The sequence below is a fragment of the Amblyomma maculatum genome, chromosome 9 (genome assembly GCF_055883805.1).
Source record: "Amblyomma maculatum isolate TAMU_Amacu chromosome 9, ASM5588380v1, whole genome shotgun sequence".
Classification (NCBI taxonomy): Eukaryota; Metazoa; Arthropoda; class Arachnida; order Ixodida; family Ixodidae; genus Amblyomma; species Amblyomma maculatum.
The window spans coordinates 19,267,203-19,284,294 of NC_139352.1; the positions used below are offsets into that span (position 1 = coordinate 19,267,203).

The window sequence follows — 17,092 nt, forward strand, 5'->3', positions numbered from 1 at the left end:
AATTACTAATTCATTAATTACCAATTGATGACTAAGGTATTTCAATAGTAACTAATAAATAAAAAATAATTTCTCAAACAATTAATTAATAACATACCTAATTACTCATTAGGTGAATAATTAACTAATTAAGTAATTACTAATGAGTGCCAGTTGCATAGAAGAATGCGCACTCAGGCTTTCTCCTTTCACTACTTTACTTAATGTGCATTTTTCGACTTTGCCGCAGGATGGTTACGTGGCAGTTTCGAAGGCGGAAAGCGAGTGCATTGTTGACTCGACAGTCACAGGTTAGTTTTATTGTGTTTTGTGTTGTTTTAACATGTTCAAATGGTTTTGATCTCAGTTTTGCATACTGCAGCGAATAAATTGAGGTTAGACACTCCTTTTTTTAAACAGAGGAAATTAACAGGGCGTGAGATTTGTCTCTCTCCTCACTGCTCACAGTGCCATTGTTGGGCAACAGTGGAACCCTTCCAAAATCCTTATTTGATACCTTGCTTGCCAAGAGGCTATCAGTCAGGTACAGGCTTTAAGAGAAGTTCTTGGGCTAGTGATGTTGACTGATTGCTGTGACGGCACAGTCAATCCCATTTCACAGCCATTGGCCTGAGCGCCTTCTTTGAAAGGTGTTTGTTCGCCGTTTCACTCTATAGTCATATTATATCTGCATAGTATAAAGCAGCACAAGGCTCCAGTGGCTTGTCAACAACTTTTATGGGTCAGTGATACTGTTGTTTACATTCAGTTTAAAATAAATCTTGCATAAATCTCACATAGCCATGCGTAATTACTTGCTTGTTACATACGATGCAGTATTCACAAAAAGAAAGAGATTCCGGGAAAATACATTTCAATTGCTGTTAATGAGACTTCAGCGGAATATAGCATTAAATATGTCATTTTTGCAACAAATGAGGTGACATTATTATGGAAGTGAGGGTCTACGATGAACAGAAATTGGTGGTTTAATCCAAACATGGTGAAGAATGTTGCCTAGAAAAAGCTGTATGTTGGGATTTTTTTTCCTTTTGTGTATCCAATATGTTGACTAAAATTTCTTTTTTCTTTCTTTTCCTAAGGAGCATCGGTGGGTGCTCCCGGTAGTGTAAAGAATGCTCCGCAAGCAATAATAATTGAGGTAAGCCAGATCTGCTTGCTGTCTTTTTCCATTGTCAGAGAAAGAACGATTGCAGACAAGGGACAAGGATGAGGAGGACACATACATGCGCTCACTAACAACTTTATTTTGGAAGACAGCCGATCTGTGCTTTCCTCCCCCGCAGAAACTGAGAGGCGGAGAAACGGATCCTCTGGCTGCAATAGAACGTAGACTAGACGCCAAATACGGGGCGAGACTCAAGCGGCTCGAGACAAGCATGACCAACATCATAGGCGCCCTAAACTGAATTCAGGAACAATCTAAACAAACAAACACGGCTTTTGCTGCTATGGTAGAAAGGCAAACAGCGAGAGAAGGGATACTTGACCGATTCCAACATGCAGAAGATCGGCTGTCTTCCAAAATAAAGTTGTTAGTGAACGCATGTGTGTGTCCTCCTTATCCTTGTCCGTCGTCTGCTAGCGTTATTTCTATGACAATGATTAACCAACTCGCCCAGCAACGTACCTTGTCTTTTTCCATTGTGCACTCTTGAAGAGATAGTTGTTGCCTGGTTTGTTGTTTGTTGCAAGGGGCTGACTAATACCGTGCTACCTTATGTTCCTGTGTAGCCTTCTCGGGAGTTGGCTGAGCAGACGCTCAGGTGCATCACCAGCTTCAAGAAGTACCTGAAGGACCCGGTCATCAGGTGAGGAACCGGCTCACCCCATTCTCTTTGCCCGCATATTTCTGTGTCCTTACTGCACTGTAATACTGTACTTTTCTTGCTGGGAGGAATGTGTAAATTGAGACTTGGCACATTTTGGCAGCGTAACTTTGTTAATGAAGGAAAGAAGGAAGGCTAGCAGCTTTTAAAATTTGGGAATGCATTGGGAGATCTTAATGCATTTTCTTAAGCATAAGAAAAGTATTTTGTGTGGAAAGAAAATTTGGACTTTACAGGAGCAGCCTCTAAAGTCAAAAGATGATACTTTCTGCTTCAGTAGTAAGCCGAGGAAAGACAGAATACCACTGGTGGCTTTGTTCCCTGCTCATGAAATGTTCCATTATTGGGGCTACTTTAGTTTAGCTATATATACTTTATAGAGTGATATATTGCAAGGAAGCCCTGCTCTCATTGGCAGTTTTTTGCTCGACTTATTTGGGTTTGTTGTCCTAAATGTGGTTCTTGGTTTCTGCCCTATTCATTGTACCTATGAAGATACTGTATTTACGCGAGTGTGAGTGTGAATATACCATACTGGAAATGAAAAATCACCCTTCTCGTCGCAGTTCAGTCAGTAGTAATACGTAATTAAATCCTCTTTCGTTTTCTTCTTTGGGCTAGCAAAAGTGATATCACGTTACAATGAGCCTTGCATAAGTCATTATTAAATTGGCTTTGCTTTATTGAATTTTGTCCCAAGCATGGTATTTTGTGTCGAAATTGTCGCTTCTGCTATTAGGGCTGTGCAGTATTGAAGAGTAGCCAGATTAACGTTTAGGAAAGGGCTTTAAAGGTCAGGCTGTGTTCGGGCAGATATGATGAACACGTGACTGTAATTTTATTGCAGTGTTTACAGAAACAGTTAGCTGTAGTTTAACTTGTAGTTAAACCTGGAGTTATGCGAGAGCTACATCTGCATAGCTACGCTTAGGTTCGGCTTGAAAGTGAAACATGGCTTTTGCACATAGTAGTTTACTCTATGGTTTCAGCTTTATTTATGAAAAGCGCCTCATGGACACCTGGCATGTGCAGTGCGAGACCGCTGGAGTTATGACTGCTGGCTACTAGTGACTTGGCTACTGGCTAATGTTTGCTACTGGCTAAAGTTTGTGACAGATACTGCGCCTTTTCATTCCTGTAAACCAATTTGAAAGGCCACTGATGCCTACTGTACTGCGTCTGCTGCAGTTATGCTGTGTGGTGCGGCGTTCAAGGAAGTGTCAAATAAGACTGTAAGGTCACCTGGCAGGGTCAGCTTTGTATATGCTTGCATCGCCTGGTGACGTCATGACCGGATGTGACGTCGTCGTGACGTCACATGATGTCATTGGCCATCAAATGGCGTCATCTCTGTCATTAGCCGTGACAAAGTTAGTCATAAGTAATGGTTAATTAGTACTAGTTAGTCATTAGTTAGTACTGGTTGGTGACTAGTTAGTCATTAGCCATAACTATTACTAGTACTAGTTAAAGTGTGACATTACTGATGAAGTCATCAGCTGCTTTGCTCGACGGGACCCCTAGCTGCTTAAAGATTATGGCACAGCCACACTGACGGCTCGAAAACCTGGCGTAATGTAGCTCTCGCTACAATACTGGACTGCATCAAGCCTGCAAGCACGCCAACTGATTTTTATTTTCGCTCCTTTCTCGATGTAGGGAGCTGCTCATTATTGGAGGTGTCTCTGTGAAAGACCAAATCGAAGTCCTAAGAAATGGGGTGAGCGGTTCCACTATACTAGGTGCTTTTACGAGACCGTTTACTCTGTGCAACTGGTATCCTTTTAACTGACACCTTGTTGCCGTGCCCCAGGTGGACATCGTGGTCGGAACGCCCGGTCGTCTCGAAGACCTGATAGCTACGGGAGAACTGAGCCTGACTCAGGTAAGGTGCTTGTAGTGCCCCTTAATGCATTACAACTTACTACTACTACTACTACTAGTGCACTACTTAGTGCACTTAGTGCCGATTAGTGTGCTTGACTCTTTTGTCTAAATATATGTGGCTGGCATGAACATTTTTATGTCCCATTTCACTTTGGTTTAGATACTGCCCAATAAATAAATACTGTCTAAACAAAAAAAAAAAAAAATAAATGTTGCATTCTAATTGCACTTAGCCTGGGGGGTGTGATGTCTGGTGTGTTACGTTTCTCCACCGAGAAGTGGGACAGCTGACGCGGCCACCGCATAGCAACAGGCAGAACCGCGAGCGGATCGGCCATTTCGACGCCGTTCATCGGCCGCGCAACGATTCCTCCCGCCGACAAGTCTCAGCGTGTTCCTGTGCGTGCGTGTGTGTGCAAAAGGTGGCCAAGCCTGGAGATCGAGGGAAAGTGCGTCGCCCTCTCCTGTCTGCAGGAGGTGGAGGAGATGAGGTCGGAACACCTGCGATTGAGTCATTCGTCGTGAACCAACATGTTTGGCTCTCCCTTTCCTGTGAGGGTTTACCCTTTCCCCGTGAACTGGAAAAACTATAAAAAGCAGCGGCCGACTCCGCTGGGACAGAGACTACTTTGACGCGCCGTTGGCACGACGCTAGACACCAGCTGTGTGAGAGTGTCTGTAATCTCTCCGGGTCAGCTTCACTGCCCGTTTCTTCATGATGTTGCAGTAAAGGTTGTTTCGTTAAAAGACGCCTCGTCTTTGCTGGCACCTTTGATGCCGTCCGCCGTCCACGGAGCCGCCAGGCCAACGCTACCAAGGCCCACGCGCGCCAAACCTAACAACTGGTAGGCATCGGTGGGATGACCAAGCCGTAACCGTGGTTGGAGGGACGAGCCAGGCGATACCGTCGTCCAACAACTGGTGAACAGCGGTGGGACGACGATGACCAAGCCGTAACCGTGGTTGGAGGGACGAGCCAGACGATTACGTCGTCCAACAACTGGTGAACAGCGGAGAGACGAGGACGACCAAGCAGTGACCGTGGTCGGTGAAACGAGCCAGGCCTGACCGAGGTGCAACATCTGGTGGGAAGAGCGGAGATGTCCGAGGCGTGACCCGTGAATCAAAGCAGCTCAGCGGAAAGGCGGGAGCAGTGCAACGAGCCCTGTGTGATGACTGGTTGCCTGCAGCGGAACGACTGCGTTGGATTCTTGGCTGCGAGGTTTGGTGAGTGCGGGACTTTCTTCTACTGAGTTTTGCCAGGCTTTTGTTAAGTAGAGAACAGAGCTGGTAATTGTGTTGTCGTTGTTGCTGGGTTAATTGCAGCAAGACAATAGTGGGCAGTAGAGAAGGCAGCACTCGGAACAGCCATGGGTTTGGATTTGAAGTCGTTGCGCAAACCGAAATTGCTGGAGCTTGCGGAGGAGTTGGGTCTGGAATTGTCAGACAAACTCAGAAAACCAGAAGTGTTAAAGGCTATTCTTGCGTTGGAAGCTGAAGATGACGAGCTTTTGGAATGCCTTGAGATCATTGACGAACGTCATGAGAAAGAGGAACGTGAACGTCATGAGAAAGAGGAACGTGAACGTCGCGAGAAAGAGGATCGTGAACGTAGGGAACGTTACGAGAAAGAGGACGCCCGCGTAAGCAAACTGATACAGCTGGAGATTTCAGCACATGGAATGAGCGTGGAAAAGATTAAAGCTTTTAATGCCATTCATTGTAACAGTTCAATACCGCGAGACGGTCCGCCACCGTTCCTCATCGCCGAGGATATGGCAAAGTATTTGGCAGACTTCGAAAGTGTCTGCAGAAATAAACGCATCGGGCGAGACAGTTGGGCGCAAAAGTTGGTAGCTGTTCTCTTCGCTGAAGCGTCAGAAGAAATCAAGCGATTGGTTGGCAACAGCTTTCAAAATTATGATGCACTAAAAGAGTCATTGCTGATACGATATCAGATAACGCCTCATGATCTTCGGAAGAGATATGAGAGCGAGAACAATTGTTACAAGTCGTACTTTGATTTGGCGTACCAGTTGAAAGCCGCTGTAAGCAAATGGCTAGACAGTGCGGAAGTTTCGGAGCAAATCGAACTTGCACCGCAGTGTGAAGAACAGCACACTGAGATTAAGACCACGTACGCCGTAGACACAAGTGAGCCTGAACAGTCAAAAGTACCAGAGAGTAAACTACAGCTTGGGGAAGCGGCCGAGCAACGTGACCGCAGTAGCGAGACGACCGAGCCTCTAACAGAAGAGCATCGTGTTACCTTGGTCGAGCCACTAGCTGAGACGGTTAGCGCAGGCTTAATCGGTAAGAAGTCCGAAGTGACGCCGTTAAGCGAGGTGAACTGCACGCCGACCCAAGTAGCTGTAGAAGATGCAGTTCCATCAAATGAGTGTGGGGAACTGATAATAGCTGAACCGCCTCTCGAGTTAAATGCAGAAGCTGGTCTAGAGCGTGGCGGAGATGGAAATCAGCTAGGAAATGAGAAAATCAGCTGTGTCATAGAGCAGGGCACGCAGAAAAACGAAGTGCCGATCAGGGAAACTGCGCAGCCCGCGAGTTGTGATCAGCCAGGGCAGACCGACGAGGAGTGCGCGTCCGCTGTACAGAGCGAGACTTGCGAAGGCGACAGCGAGCGACCAGAGCAGAGTCAGAATCGTTCGTGCCCTGATACCACGCTAGGTTGTATTCGCGAAAGCAACCCCAGTGCGAACGCGGACGTAGCACACATGACCCTCACGCTATCCGAAGCGCCCCAGCTGTCGAATGAGCTTGATCGTGCACCGGTTAGCGCTGAGCAATGCGGCTCATCGGAGGACCCGTGTAACGTGAGTGGCGAGCCAGAGGAAATGCCTAGCTTGAGGGCTGGCATAAGCGGTTGTTCGGATTTGACTGAAAGTGAGTCATGCGATGCAGCCGCGGCGCCGCCAGAGGAAATGCCTAGCTTGAGGGCTGGCGTGAGCAGTTGTCGTTCGGACTTGACGGAAAGTGAGTCATGCGCTGCTGGCCGCGATGCAGACGCGGCGCCACACTTTGACTGCTTTGACCACTCAGACGACACCGGTGTCCTACTAGTTCCGGTAACCGCTAGCTTGCCGAAGCTCGCGCCGAAAGAAAGTAGGACTAGAGTATTCAAGTGCTGCCACCGAAAAACGCGGAAAGGCAGGCGCGAGAAAGAATGCTGCCATCGTAAGGAGAGCAAACGATTGCAGAAAGAAAGCGGAAGGCTAGTATTCCCGTGCTGCCGACGAAAAACGCGAAAGGGCAGGCGCGATAAAGAATGCTGCCATCGTAAGGAGAGGACACTCAAACGATTGCGAAAAGAAAGCAAAACGCCTGTGTTCCAGTGCTGCCGCAGAAAAAAGCGGAAAGGCAGGCGCGAGAAAGAATGGAGCAAGTTGAGGCTATCCCGAAAAAGAAAGCGACTATCCCAAAGGCACAAATGCGCCCGTGCAAAGAAAATGCGTGATTGGTGCGCCACACGTAAGGAGATAGATAGGTTGTTCATAAAAGTGAGTGACTTATGCTCATGTGTTTCTTTGCACAGAAGCAGGAAGGTACGGTTGTTCCGAGAAACGGACAGCCGAAGCTTTAGTGAAAAAGGTGATCTCAACGGTAACGCCGATGGCTTAAGTCGAAGCCCATAACGTGAGAAGAAGCCTCAGTTTTCACTTCTTGGTGTTTTTCTTCCTGACTCAGGATTTTGAACAGATTGCATTGTATTATTTTTGTTTGGGAATGCTGTTTTGAAAATGCGTTTTTCAAATTTGTGGACGCGTTCCAAGTGCTGCTAAGCTGCCCTTTAGTATAGATGGGGGCATAAGAGGGTAATAGTCTGGCAAAACTTTGTGAAGATTGTGCCGTGCTTGCTGGCTGACCGGTTGAGTTTTTAGCGTGGTTGTGATGCTGTAGGTTGTCAGAAATCTCTCCTGAAGACAAAGTGCAGAGTGCCTTGGAAACCCGAACTTGCCAAGGACTTCTTCAGGCTGACTGGCTCAAGAGAAACAGAGTCGGACGACCCTGGTTAGCAGCAACATCCCGATCCCTCCGGACAGCGGATGCAGTCCCCTGCCCTTCGGGATCTCCCTTCCCCGGCGGGGCAGTCTGTTACGTTTCTCCACCGAGAAGTGGGACAGCTGACGCGGCCACCGCATAGCAACAGGCAGAACCGCGAGCGGATCGGCCATTTCGACGCCGTTCATCGGCCGCGCAACGATTCCTCCCGCCGACAAGTCTCAGCGTGTTCCTGTGCGTGCGTGTGTGTGCAAAAGGTGGCCAAGCCTGGAGATCGAGGGAAAGTGCGTCGCCCTCTCCTGTCTGCAGGAGGTGGAGGAGATGAGGTCGGAACACCTGCGATTGAGTCATTCGTCGTGAACCAACATGTTTGGCTCTCCCTTTCCTGTGAGGGTTTACCCTTTCCCCGTGAACTGGAAAAACTATAAAAAGCAGCGGCCGACTCCGCTGGGACAGAGACTACTTTGACGCGCCGTTGGCACGACGCTAGACACCAGCTGTGTGAGAGTGTCTGTAATCTCTCCGGGTCAGCTTCACTGCCCGTTTCTTCATGATGTTGCAGTAAAGGTTGTTTCGTTAAAAGACGCCTCGTCTTTGCTGGCACCTTTGATGCCGTCCGCCGTCCACGGAGCCGCCAGGCCAACGCTACCGAGAGGCCGCGCGCCGCAGCGGTACGCTACTCAGGCGCTCGCGCCAACCCAAATGTAACAGGTGTTAACTGAGTTTTGATTATCCGTTGAAAAGAAGAGAAAAAAAAGTTCCAGCAGTGACATCAGCTTTCTTTTTCCAAATCCTGGATATAGCAAACTATTAAAGCAGGAAACAGGTGCGCTTAATCTGAAACTATGCTTTATGAAGATCTTTCTAAAAAGAGGCGTCGAGTAAAACAACTTTTTTGTTGCCTCCTTCAGGTGCGGTTCTTCGTCCTCGACGAGGCGGTAAGTGCATCCTAACTATTACAATGGATTGTTTGGCTGTGTTCAGCAATGAAGCATTGTCTGATTACTTGTCATGTAACCTTCCCTGTGTAATATGCAAAGGACGCAAGGTCGTTATTTGACACAGCAAATCTGACAGCACTCCTTAATTAAAAATGAAAAAACAATTGCGCAAGAAGCAGCACATGCATTGGCATGGTGCACCTGTACGTATCGATATCACAATGCTTCACCGTGTTTTCACAATGCTTCACAGTGTCGTGTTTCATGTTCTCTGTCATGCACTATTCTTTCATACCTGCTGCACTATCGTAATATCCTAAGCTGTCATACTATTCACACCCTAGGCTGTTATGGTATGCTATGCTCTACCAGACATCTTGAGGAGAATGATTTGAATTAAGTTTTACATTTTGAGAACGCACTCGTGAAAGGGTTGGCCCCGCATTGGCTGAAAACTCACGTCTACTAGTTCGTCTTAAAAAGGAGGGGGCACTTGAAGTTTTTGATATAGTATACACTCAGAATATCTCTTTTTCAGCCAACATCTTTTGCTTTGGAACATGGAATTTGTTTTGAAATGCTGCTGGGATATTGTGAAGGGAGCTTGATAACTTGGAAAGAGAAAAAAAAAAGAAAGCGACGCACTGATTGGCATGGGGTGTCTACTGGTTGATCTGGTTTGTGGAGTTTAATGTCCCAAAGTGACTAAAGCTATGAGAGATGCCGTAGTGGAGGGCTGAGGAAATTTTGACCACCTGGGGTTCTTTAACGTGCACAAAGATCGCACTGCACACAAGCACCTTGCTTTTCGCTTCCATCGAAAAGCTACCGCTGCGGCCGGGATTCGATCCCGCATCCTTGGGCATAGTAGCCGAGCACCCTAACCACTGCACCACCGCGGCAGGTTAACCACTCTTGCAGAACAAAAACAAAAAGAAAAACTAGAGCACACAGCTCAAGGAAGCTGAGTGCCTTGTGTAAAGAAACTTCGAATTCCCGCATGTCAGTGCCATCAACATGTGGGAACTGGGGAAGCACGTAGGCGAAGGTTTGGTGTAATAAATTAACTTCAAGTCCGCCTGTTGCTGTTGTGGTACGACGCTGCACAGGCATCGCAGATGCCAGGATATCTTTTGGGCATCGCCCAGATTTGACAGGTCTGCTGAGCACATTTGGGTAGAGTAACTTGGCCTTAGTGAAGCACTAGAAATGTAGAAACGCTGTGAGTGAATCAAACAGAAAGATCAGAAGCATGCACTCCTCTCAAGTTTACGTTAAATTGGGCACCATGCGTCACCACAGCTTGGCAGCATTTTAAGCTTTGCTCAGTTTCGGCACAAGTATGCTCATGTTTGGTTAATTGGTCAACTAAGCAGCCATAGTGTTGTCACCTGTGTGTCACTACTGTGTCACCACTGATTCTGTGCAGGACGGTCTCCTGAACCAAGGGAACGGAGACCTGATCAACCGCATTCACAAGCAGATACCGCAGTTTACAGCTGATGGGAGACGCCTGCAGGTGAGGTGTGCTTATCCAATAGGCTCCCGACAAGGGCATCATTTTTTTTATACGAAGTTTTCTAATCTTTGCTCGTATGGCTGTCTGGTGTATCATGTTAAAGCTGGATTATCCTGGTAATGAGGCAAGCAGCACAGACAGACTGGTCGAAAAATTGCGTTGTTTTAGATGTGCATTAGCAGTATCACGTATGGGCTAGGGCAGCGGCTCTGAAGCTCTAGTCCTTAGTGCACCCTCCTTCCACTTCCCCGTGCAGAATTTGTGCAGCAGGAATCTGCTGTGGAAGCTGTGTAGGACGTGCTACTGCTTTGTACAGGGTTTTTCACAGGATATATACCTTGATGAGATTCCAGATGGTAGTTGGCTTTACACATCATAGCATCCTCATTGCGAGAGTCGTTCACCGGCTGTTCTTTCTTCTATCATCGTGAGTGACATATGATGTCAAGCAATGCAGGTTTCTCGCTTGGGCCTAACCAGGATGTCTTGTTTTCTTTCCTCTCCAGATGATGGTGTGCTCAGCTACCCTCCACTCCTTTGAGGTCAAGAAGCTAGCGGTGAGTGAGGAACATGTTGGCACTATGGTTTTGTGATATCATTTTTTACAGATGCGCAATAGCATTGCCAATACCAGCATGTCAGTAGGTTTTCTCTGTTTCTTGGACTTTGACAAAAATAAGTTACAGAAATTTCTTGTGGCACAGCTCTGCAGTTCTTTACCTTGCATTCACTGTAAGGACTTGTTTTCCTGCAGGAAATTTTAAACAGGACAGGTATAGATTAAGGATGGGGGGAGGGGGGGGGGATTTTTGTATCATCAGCACGATGTACTTATCATCACTGTGACAGTGAAGTCAGAAATCTCTTGGGAGCAAAAAAAACTGTACGATATTTGCAAAAGTGACCGCCCAGCTGTGTCAGGAGCATGAGAGGGTTTACAGTTAAGCGCTGGTGCTGCAATCTTTATAAATGGTCTCTGTTCACTGGCTGTAAGTAAACTGGCTAGCACAAGCCTCTGCCCTCACTCTCCTTTCTTGAATGACATGAAAGCAAGAGGAGTGCATAATTGTTGCAATTTTGGAGTGCTGTCATGCCAAGCGAGGGTGCAGGCCTAAGTGAGCCAGGGCCAAGTCCAAAGATCGGAGCGCTGTCACTCAGCTGTGAGCCCACTCCAGACACCTACACAGCTGCCAAGTTGACTTTTGCGAAAGCCAGTTTAATATGAAGAGGTGCTAGGTTTGTCAAAGGGTCAGCTTTCGGTTGCGGTCTGCACACTGCGTGGGTAGCAGCATTCAGGTGCATTGAGTGCAGCTTTGTGCGAGTGCCGCTGCATGTGAATTGTGCAGCATTCAAGGAAACTTGGTTGATTTCAGCTTGCCGAATTCATTTGGCAGGCTTATCCATGTTTTTTTTGCCTTGGTCATGTTAATGTCACGTGCACCAGAAGAATAAAAACGAAAAAAGGTTCCTTAATTTTAACTGCACTTAATGAGAAAAACTTTTGGGGCAATTCAACTTTGAACTTGCCAGAGCCTATTACGCTTGCGTCTTCGTTGTGAAAGAAGCGTTCTGCGTGGGCTTTTTTGCTTTCAGGAACGGCTCATGCACTTCCCAACTTGGGTCGACCTCAAGGGCGAAGACAGTGTCCCAGAGACAGTGCATCATGTTGTGAGTGATGTCCAGTTTGGTTTTAGTCAGTTTAGTACCAGAAAATACTGGTAGGCATCTGGAATGGGTCGCTTAAAGGGTATCCAGCAAATTTCTGAAGGGCCCACAGGGTGAAGAATTGCAAGGTGCTGTTCGCATGCCCTGAGTGGTATTTGGGAACAAACATACAGCTTCTGAAGTTTCAGTGCAGAATAGATTGAAGTGGAACACAGATGCAGTAGAATCCACTGCTACATTTTTCACGGGACCTCAAGAAAAGAAACCAATAGGGAAATGTAGTAGCATCTTGTAAATGTGTTCTGCTTTACTGGAATTTTCAAGATTCTTTCTTCCCCGAAAGATGACAGCTGCATTCTACTGCATCAATATTTACTTTGGCTCATCTTCCGCAATGAATTTCGCAATGAAAGGGCTGTATTATGTCTACCAATAAATTCATGGGTAAAAGTAACCTGCTGCACCTTACCGTCAGTCAGATTTGGTTCTTGATGTTTCTATTTTTAAATCACAAAATGCAGATATACCTAAATTTGAAGCAGCGCATTGCGCACAATTGTTACAGCTTCCTCTCCACTACATCTGAGCAGTTCAACTTAGTTGTAGTTTGTTAGCCAAGCCAAGCCCATCACCCTGCTCCTCCTATCTGAAATTATCTGCCCAGCCACAGAGAATGCACATTCTTCTGGTAGAGACGTTACTGGAATGTGCAAGTACTTCCTAGCCACTTCAGAGAGGGGCGTTATGGAGCGTTACCAAGACCTCCGGAATTCTAAAGGGTTGTGCGTTCTGGTCGGTCGCTCCAGAGACACATCGCTAGTGGTAATATGTTTTTTCAATACGACTATGTCTGCAGGTCTCTGTGATGCATTGACTGCAATAATGGAAGGTTCTGTCGTATCATACCACACTCTCAGGGAACAATGAGTTCGCGCAGTTGATTTTATACTATCGACAGCACTATCAAAATTACTACCGATAATACTGTCGATCGTGTTATTGATAGAGTATCGAAATTGCTATTGATAGTACTATCGATAGTTCTGCACACTGTAATGAGATACTCACCAAGGAACTGGCATTTATTGCGAAATCGTCCGATGATGCAGCACCTGTGTTTTGTTTCTTGGCTTTTTCCAGCCAGTACTGGCTGCGTTTTTTGAGTGAACGGTCTCTCTTTCGTTAAAATGTGGTAACTCATCAGTGCACGCCAACTTCTACTTGGCCTCAGCATCTCTTAAAAGCTTCAAAGATGCCTAATATATCTTTTGCTGGAGCCATGCTGGAGTCATGTTGACAGCTCATTGAAACAGCCGAAGGACTTTCTTTGTTGTAGCAGAAATCAGGCTTGGTTTCTGGGCTCGGTCTGTTTCAGAATAAAGCCCTTAAATGTGGATGCCTTTTCTGGCGTTTATTGGTTCCAGGTGTGTATCGTGGACCCGAGGAAGGACACGTCGTGGATGAACGTCAGCAGGCACGTCGTGGTATGTGTGTAGCAGTATTGACTTCGACCCTGTAGTGGCCGATTTCTGCTTGCATGCCACACTCCACGTTGTCATGTTAGCAGGTCTGGATTGATTATCTATGACATCATGAGAATCTGTCGATACCATTGCCTGCAGGGGAGTTCTTTGAGGAGCAAAAGTTGCTTTTTTTTTCTTGAGTCGCAACCAGCTATCTAGGTGGCACCACTTGTTCCATCTTATAACAAGACTCATCTAGCTAATTAGGAAATAGAAAATTTTTGCCTTTACTTTCAAATATTCAAAGTTGGCCGTTGTGTTAGTGCCGTAAGTAGTGAATAATCCCAGTGTACTAGATTTCAGAAGAAAATTATCGACTGAAACTGGGGATTTTATTCCACAGCGTAAGACGAGAGCGTATGTCTCAACTCCGTAGGTTCCCTTCCTTTGCAATAAAAAAGAAAGGTTGTCGTTGAGTGTAGATACAGTACATACGAAGTATCCCACCACAATGGTTCTATGTACCGGTCTTGCCAGACTGACGGTGTTCACGAGCGCGACAATGTGCGGCCGGGCGCCAGCACCCCTGAGACGCTATCGGAGGCGGTGAAGATCCTCAAGGGGGAATACACAGTGCGCGCCATCCAGCAGCAGAAAATGGATCAGGGCATCATCTTCTGCCGCACCAAGCTGGACTGCGACAACCTTGAGAACTACCTTAACCACCTCGGTAAGGGTTAGCCCGATGCTTTCCACCCAGCAAACTTGACCAAGGCAACGCTGCCACTGTGCAATGATAGCATTGAGGTTGGCACTGTGTTGTGATGAATAGTATTCACCTCTCTTCGAAGGCGGTTGATGACAGTTGGCTTATAGACAACACTGATTTGTGACGTAAGCGAGGTGCGGTGGCACTGCTATCACTAGGCCGGGCCGACTGGTGGTGAAAAGAACACTTAGAGCCCATAGGAATGCATGGAACTAAAGATTTCAAAACAGCTTTTTAATTTCAGTGTGCCTATGCTGTCCTCATTCTGTGCAAAGTAACTATGAACATCACAGAAAACGTGTGAAACTATGAAACCGTATTACAGAGACGAAGTATTTTTAAAGGACGGTGGAATGTATGGAGATACAAGTCAGGAGCACGGATCACAAAAACACATGCTAGGAAAACTTGACCAAAATAATTATTCGGCTTCGGAGAACAACATTAAACATGGCAGATGCTAAAAGTTAGTGTATGCATCGAAGAAAAAGTGTGACAAAGTGTGCTGCGTCATTTTGAAGCCAATCAATTTTTTAAGTGCCTCGATAAAATGTGCATTTTATACAAACCGACATACCCCTGAAAAAATATAGCTATCCACTTGGTGCTCCTTGCAATCGTGACAGTTCTTGTTTTTTCCAACATGCTCCGCTGGGTGCTTTTCGCAATCGTGACAGTTTCTCTCAACGTGCTGCCGTGCAATCTGTGTTCCCTCTTAAATACTGCTGCTCAAATGATGCAGACATTTAAGCTGAAAGTATTCCTCACACAGCACAATAAACGAACCGCATGCAGTCGCAGACAACCAAAATGAGCCGCCTGCTCACACAGCTCCCACTCGTGGACACCGGCATCGTCCACGTGCTATAATAGAGCGTCATCTGTGCCGCCGTCTATTACAGTTCGCCATTCACTTTCATTCTGTTGTCATGACATTTGAGACGTGCTTTTTGAATGTAGTTTTCCATTCTCTACACAGCTTGAACGACTGTTATTAGTAAGCAAACTCAGTGCATATGGCAGCATATCAGGCTACAAGAGAAGCTTATGGAATTTGGAGAAACACCTAGTGGATAGCGAGCCTGCCGACGATATGTATGGTTTCATAATGCATAATTTAAGGGGCGTTTTAGAAATAGATTGCCTCCAGAATGACATAGCATTAGATGCTCGACTACTATGCCGGCGTACTCAGGTTCAATCCCAACCGCCGCCGGCTGAGTTTGATGGAGGTGAAACGAAGCGGTGTCCAGGTGGTCGAAATTACTTTGTAGCCCTCCACTATGACTCTTCTTTCTCTCTTTCCATTTTTGCTCTCACCTTCCTTTCTTCCTTCCTCTACAGTGTGGTTCAGGTGTCCACAGAAACAAGTGTAACATATACTGTGCCTTTCTCTTCCTGCGAACCAATTTGAATTTGATTTGACATCCTGATTGTAGTGAGTATGAGCAGCATTGTCATCGAGGGCTGCTCATACAAACAGTGCCAGTAAGTGTAGCTTGCAGGTTACGGTAATTGCTAAGCCCACTGCTTGGTTATTGGCTCTGAAGACTACATGCCAGAGGGGCTTGTAGACTACCAGTTCAGCCTAACACGCACGCTTGTATTCAAAAGATCTATGCACGAGGTCACAGATTCAATTTTTATTGCACTCTTTCTGCTTATGTACTACCAACCATTGCGGGTTTTCCGCTGTTACCGCTACAGTATCATAGTAATCTTTGTTGCGGCTTGCATGTGTTGCAAGGCTGTCACCGCCATGTGCACAACCTTCTTTTTTGACACTTGCAGGATCACGTGGGAGGGACAACCCATTCTCATGCGTCTGCCTTCACAGTGACCGGAAGGCACAGGAGCGCCAAGCTAACCTGGAAAAATTCAAGGTTGGAAACATCTGCGCATTTTTTTTTTCCCCAGCGATGGCTATTTCCAGGGCATTTTAGCTGAACGCGTCACCTTGTCGAGTTTATTCTTCTTAGCGTGAGATGGTGCTGTTAATTTGCTTAAGCAAATGTTGCGGCCACATTCTTTGACCCCGCTAAACCTAGAACTGCGCTGCATCTGGTCAAGGGGGAACAGAGCTCTTGGAACATTTTTCTTTATTTTTAGGCTCTGTGCAATGAAAATGCACATTTTAGATCAGTTTTCTTTTCCGATTTCGAAAATGCAATCACATTTTTTGTAGCTCGAATAGTTTTTAAGGATATTTCTAATTTTCATTCCCTTTTAATAGAAACAATAGAGAAAGAACCATTCATCAGACAACTATTATTAACATACGGCACGATAGTATACAGTATAAGGATTCCTGTTACTTTTTTCATCGAAGCACTATTTTTTGTTTCACAACTTGTTGAATTAAGACGTGGGGAAAAGTGTTTGATGAACCATTTTATTCAAAAGCTCCCCAAAAATTAGCAGGCAAAAGAATGAGATATCTCTTCCCAACATTGCATAGTTTGGCAACTTAGTATCACACTGCAGTGAAAATGATCCCTTTTTTGCTCTAGATACGAAGATATCCTTCCCGTAAACTAGAAAACCGCCAAAGTTGTGCGTTTTGAGAAAACGAGAAAGAAACAGAGATGGGATTTATACAGCTCATTTTCTGTTTATAAAGTGCAAAAATAACCCAGGGAGGGAGTAAATTAGTAGGTGTAGAATAGGGCGTAAAATTCCTAAATGTCATTTTCGAAAAGCTTTTTTTTTTTTGTTTTTCGTAATTTTCGGCCCCTCAAGAGGCCTGTCTCCCCTTAATGCGCATGGACGCTGTAGACATTACTGAGTTTATAAGGCGGCGTGGGTACACCATATTGCGTTGGTATAAAAGTGATTGGTGAGCAGGCTGCTGCATCTTACTGGCTACTGTGGGGCTCTGATAGCTTTCAGTGTATTTGGCAATGTCTCGAGCCAGTTTTGAAGCTGTGCATAGACCAAATTGAAGACGGGGTGTTGACCCACCTGTACAGCATACACGTTCTTCATTATTTTTTCATCTT

General features: G+C 46.0%; 1 protein-coding gene across 1 annotated transcript in view; it reads left to right on the forward strand.

Annotated features, from left to right (window-relative positions):
* Ddx1 (ATP-dependent RNA helicase Ddx1) overlaps positions 1-17,092 on the forward strand; it is a 61,288-nt gene that overhangs the window by 37,483 nt on the left and 6,713 nt on the right. Inside the window, exons 12-23 of the mRNA XM_084578327.1 lie at positions 230-290; positions 1,083-1,141; positions 1,735-1,811; positions 3,489-3,549; positions 3,643-3,714; positions 8,648-8,674; positions 10,107-10,196; positions 10,703-10,753; positions 11,790-11,864; positions 13,286-13,345; positions 13,862-14,054; positions 15,885-15,976. Coding sequence (XP_084434453.1) covers positions 230-290; positions 1,083-1,141; positions 1,735-1,811; positions 3,489-3,549; positions 3,643-3,714; positions 8,648-8,674; positions 10,107-10,196; positions 10,703-10,753; positions 11,790-11,864; positions 13,286-13,345; positions 13,862-14,054; positions 15,885-15,976 — 918 coding nt within the window. The remainder of the gene's footprint in view (positions 1-229; positions 291-1,082; positions 1,142-1,734; positions 1,812-3,488; positions 3,550-3,642; positions 3,715-8,647; positions 8,675-10,106; positions 10,197-10,702; positions 10,754-11,789; positions 11,865-13,285; positions 13,346-13,861; positions 14,055-15,884; positions 15,977-17,092) is intronic.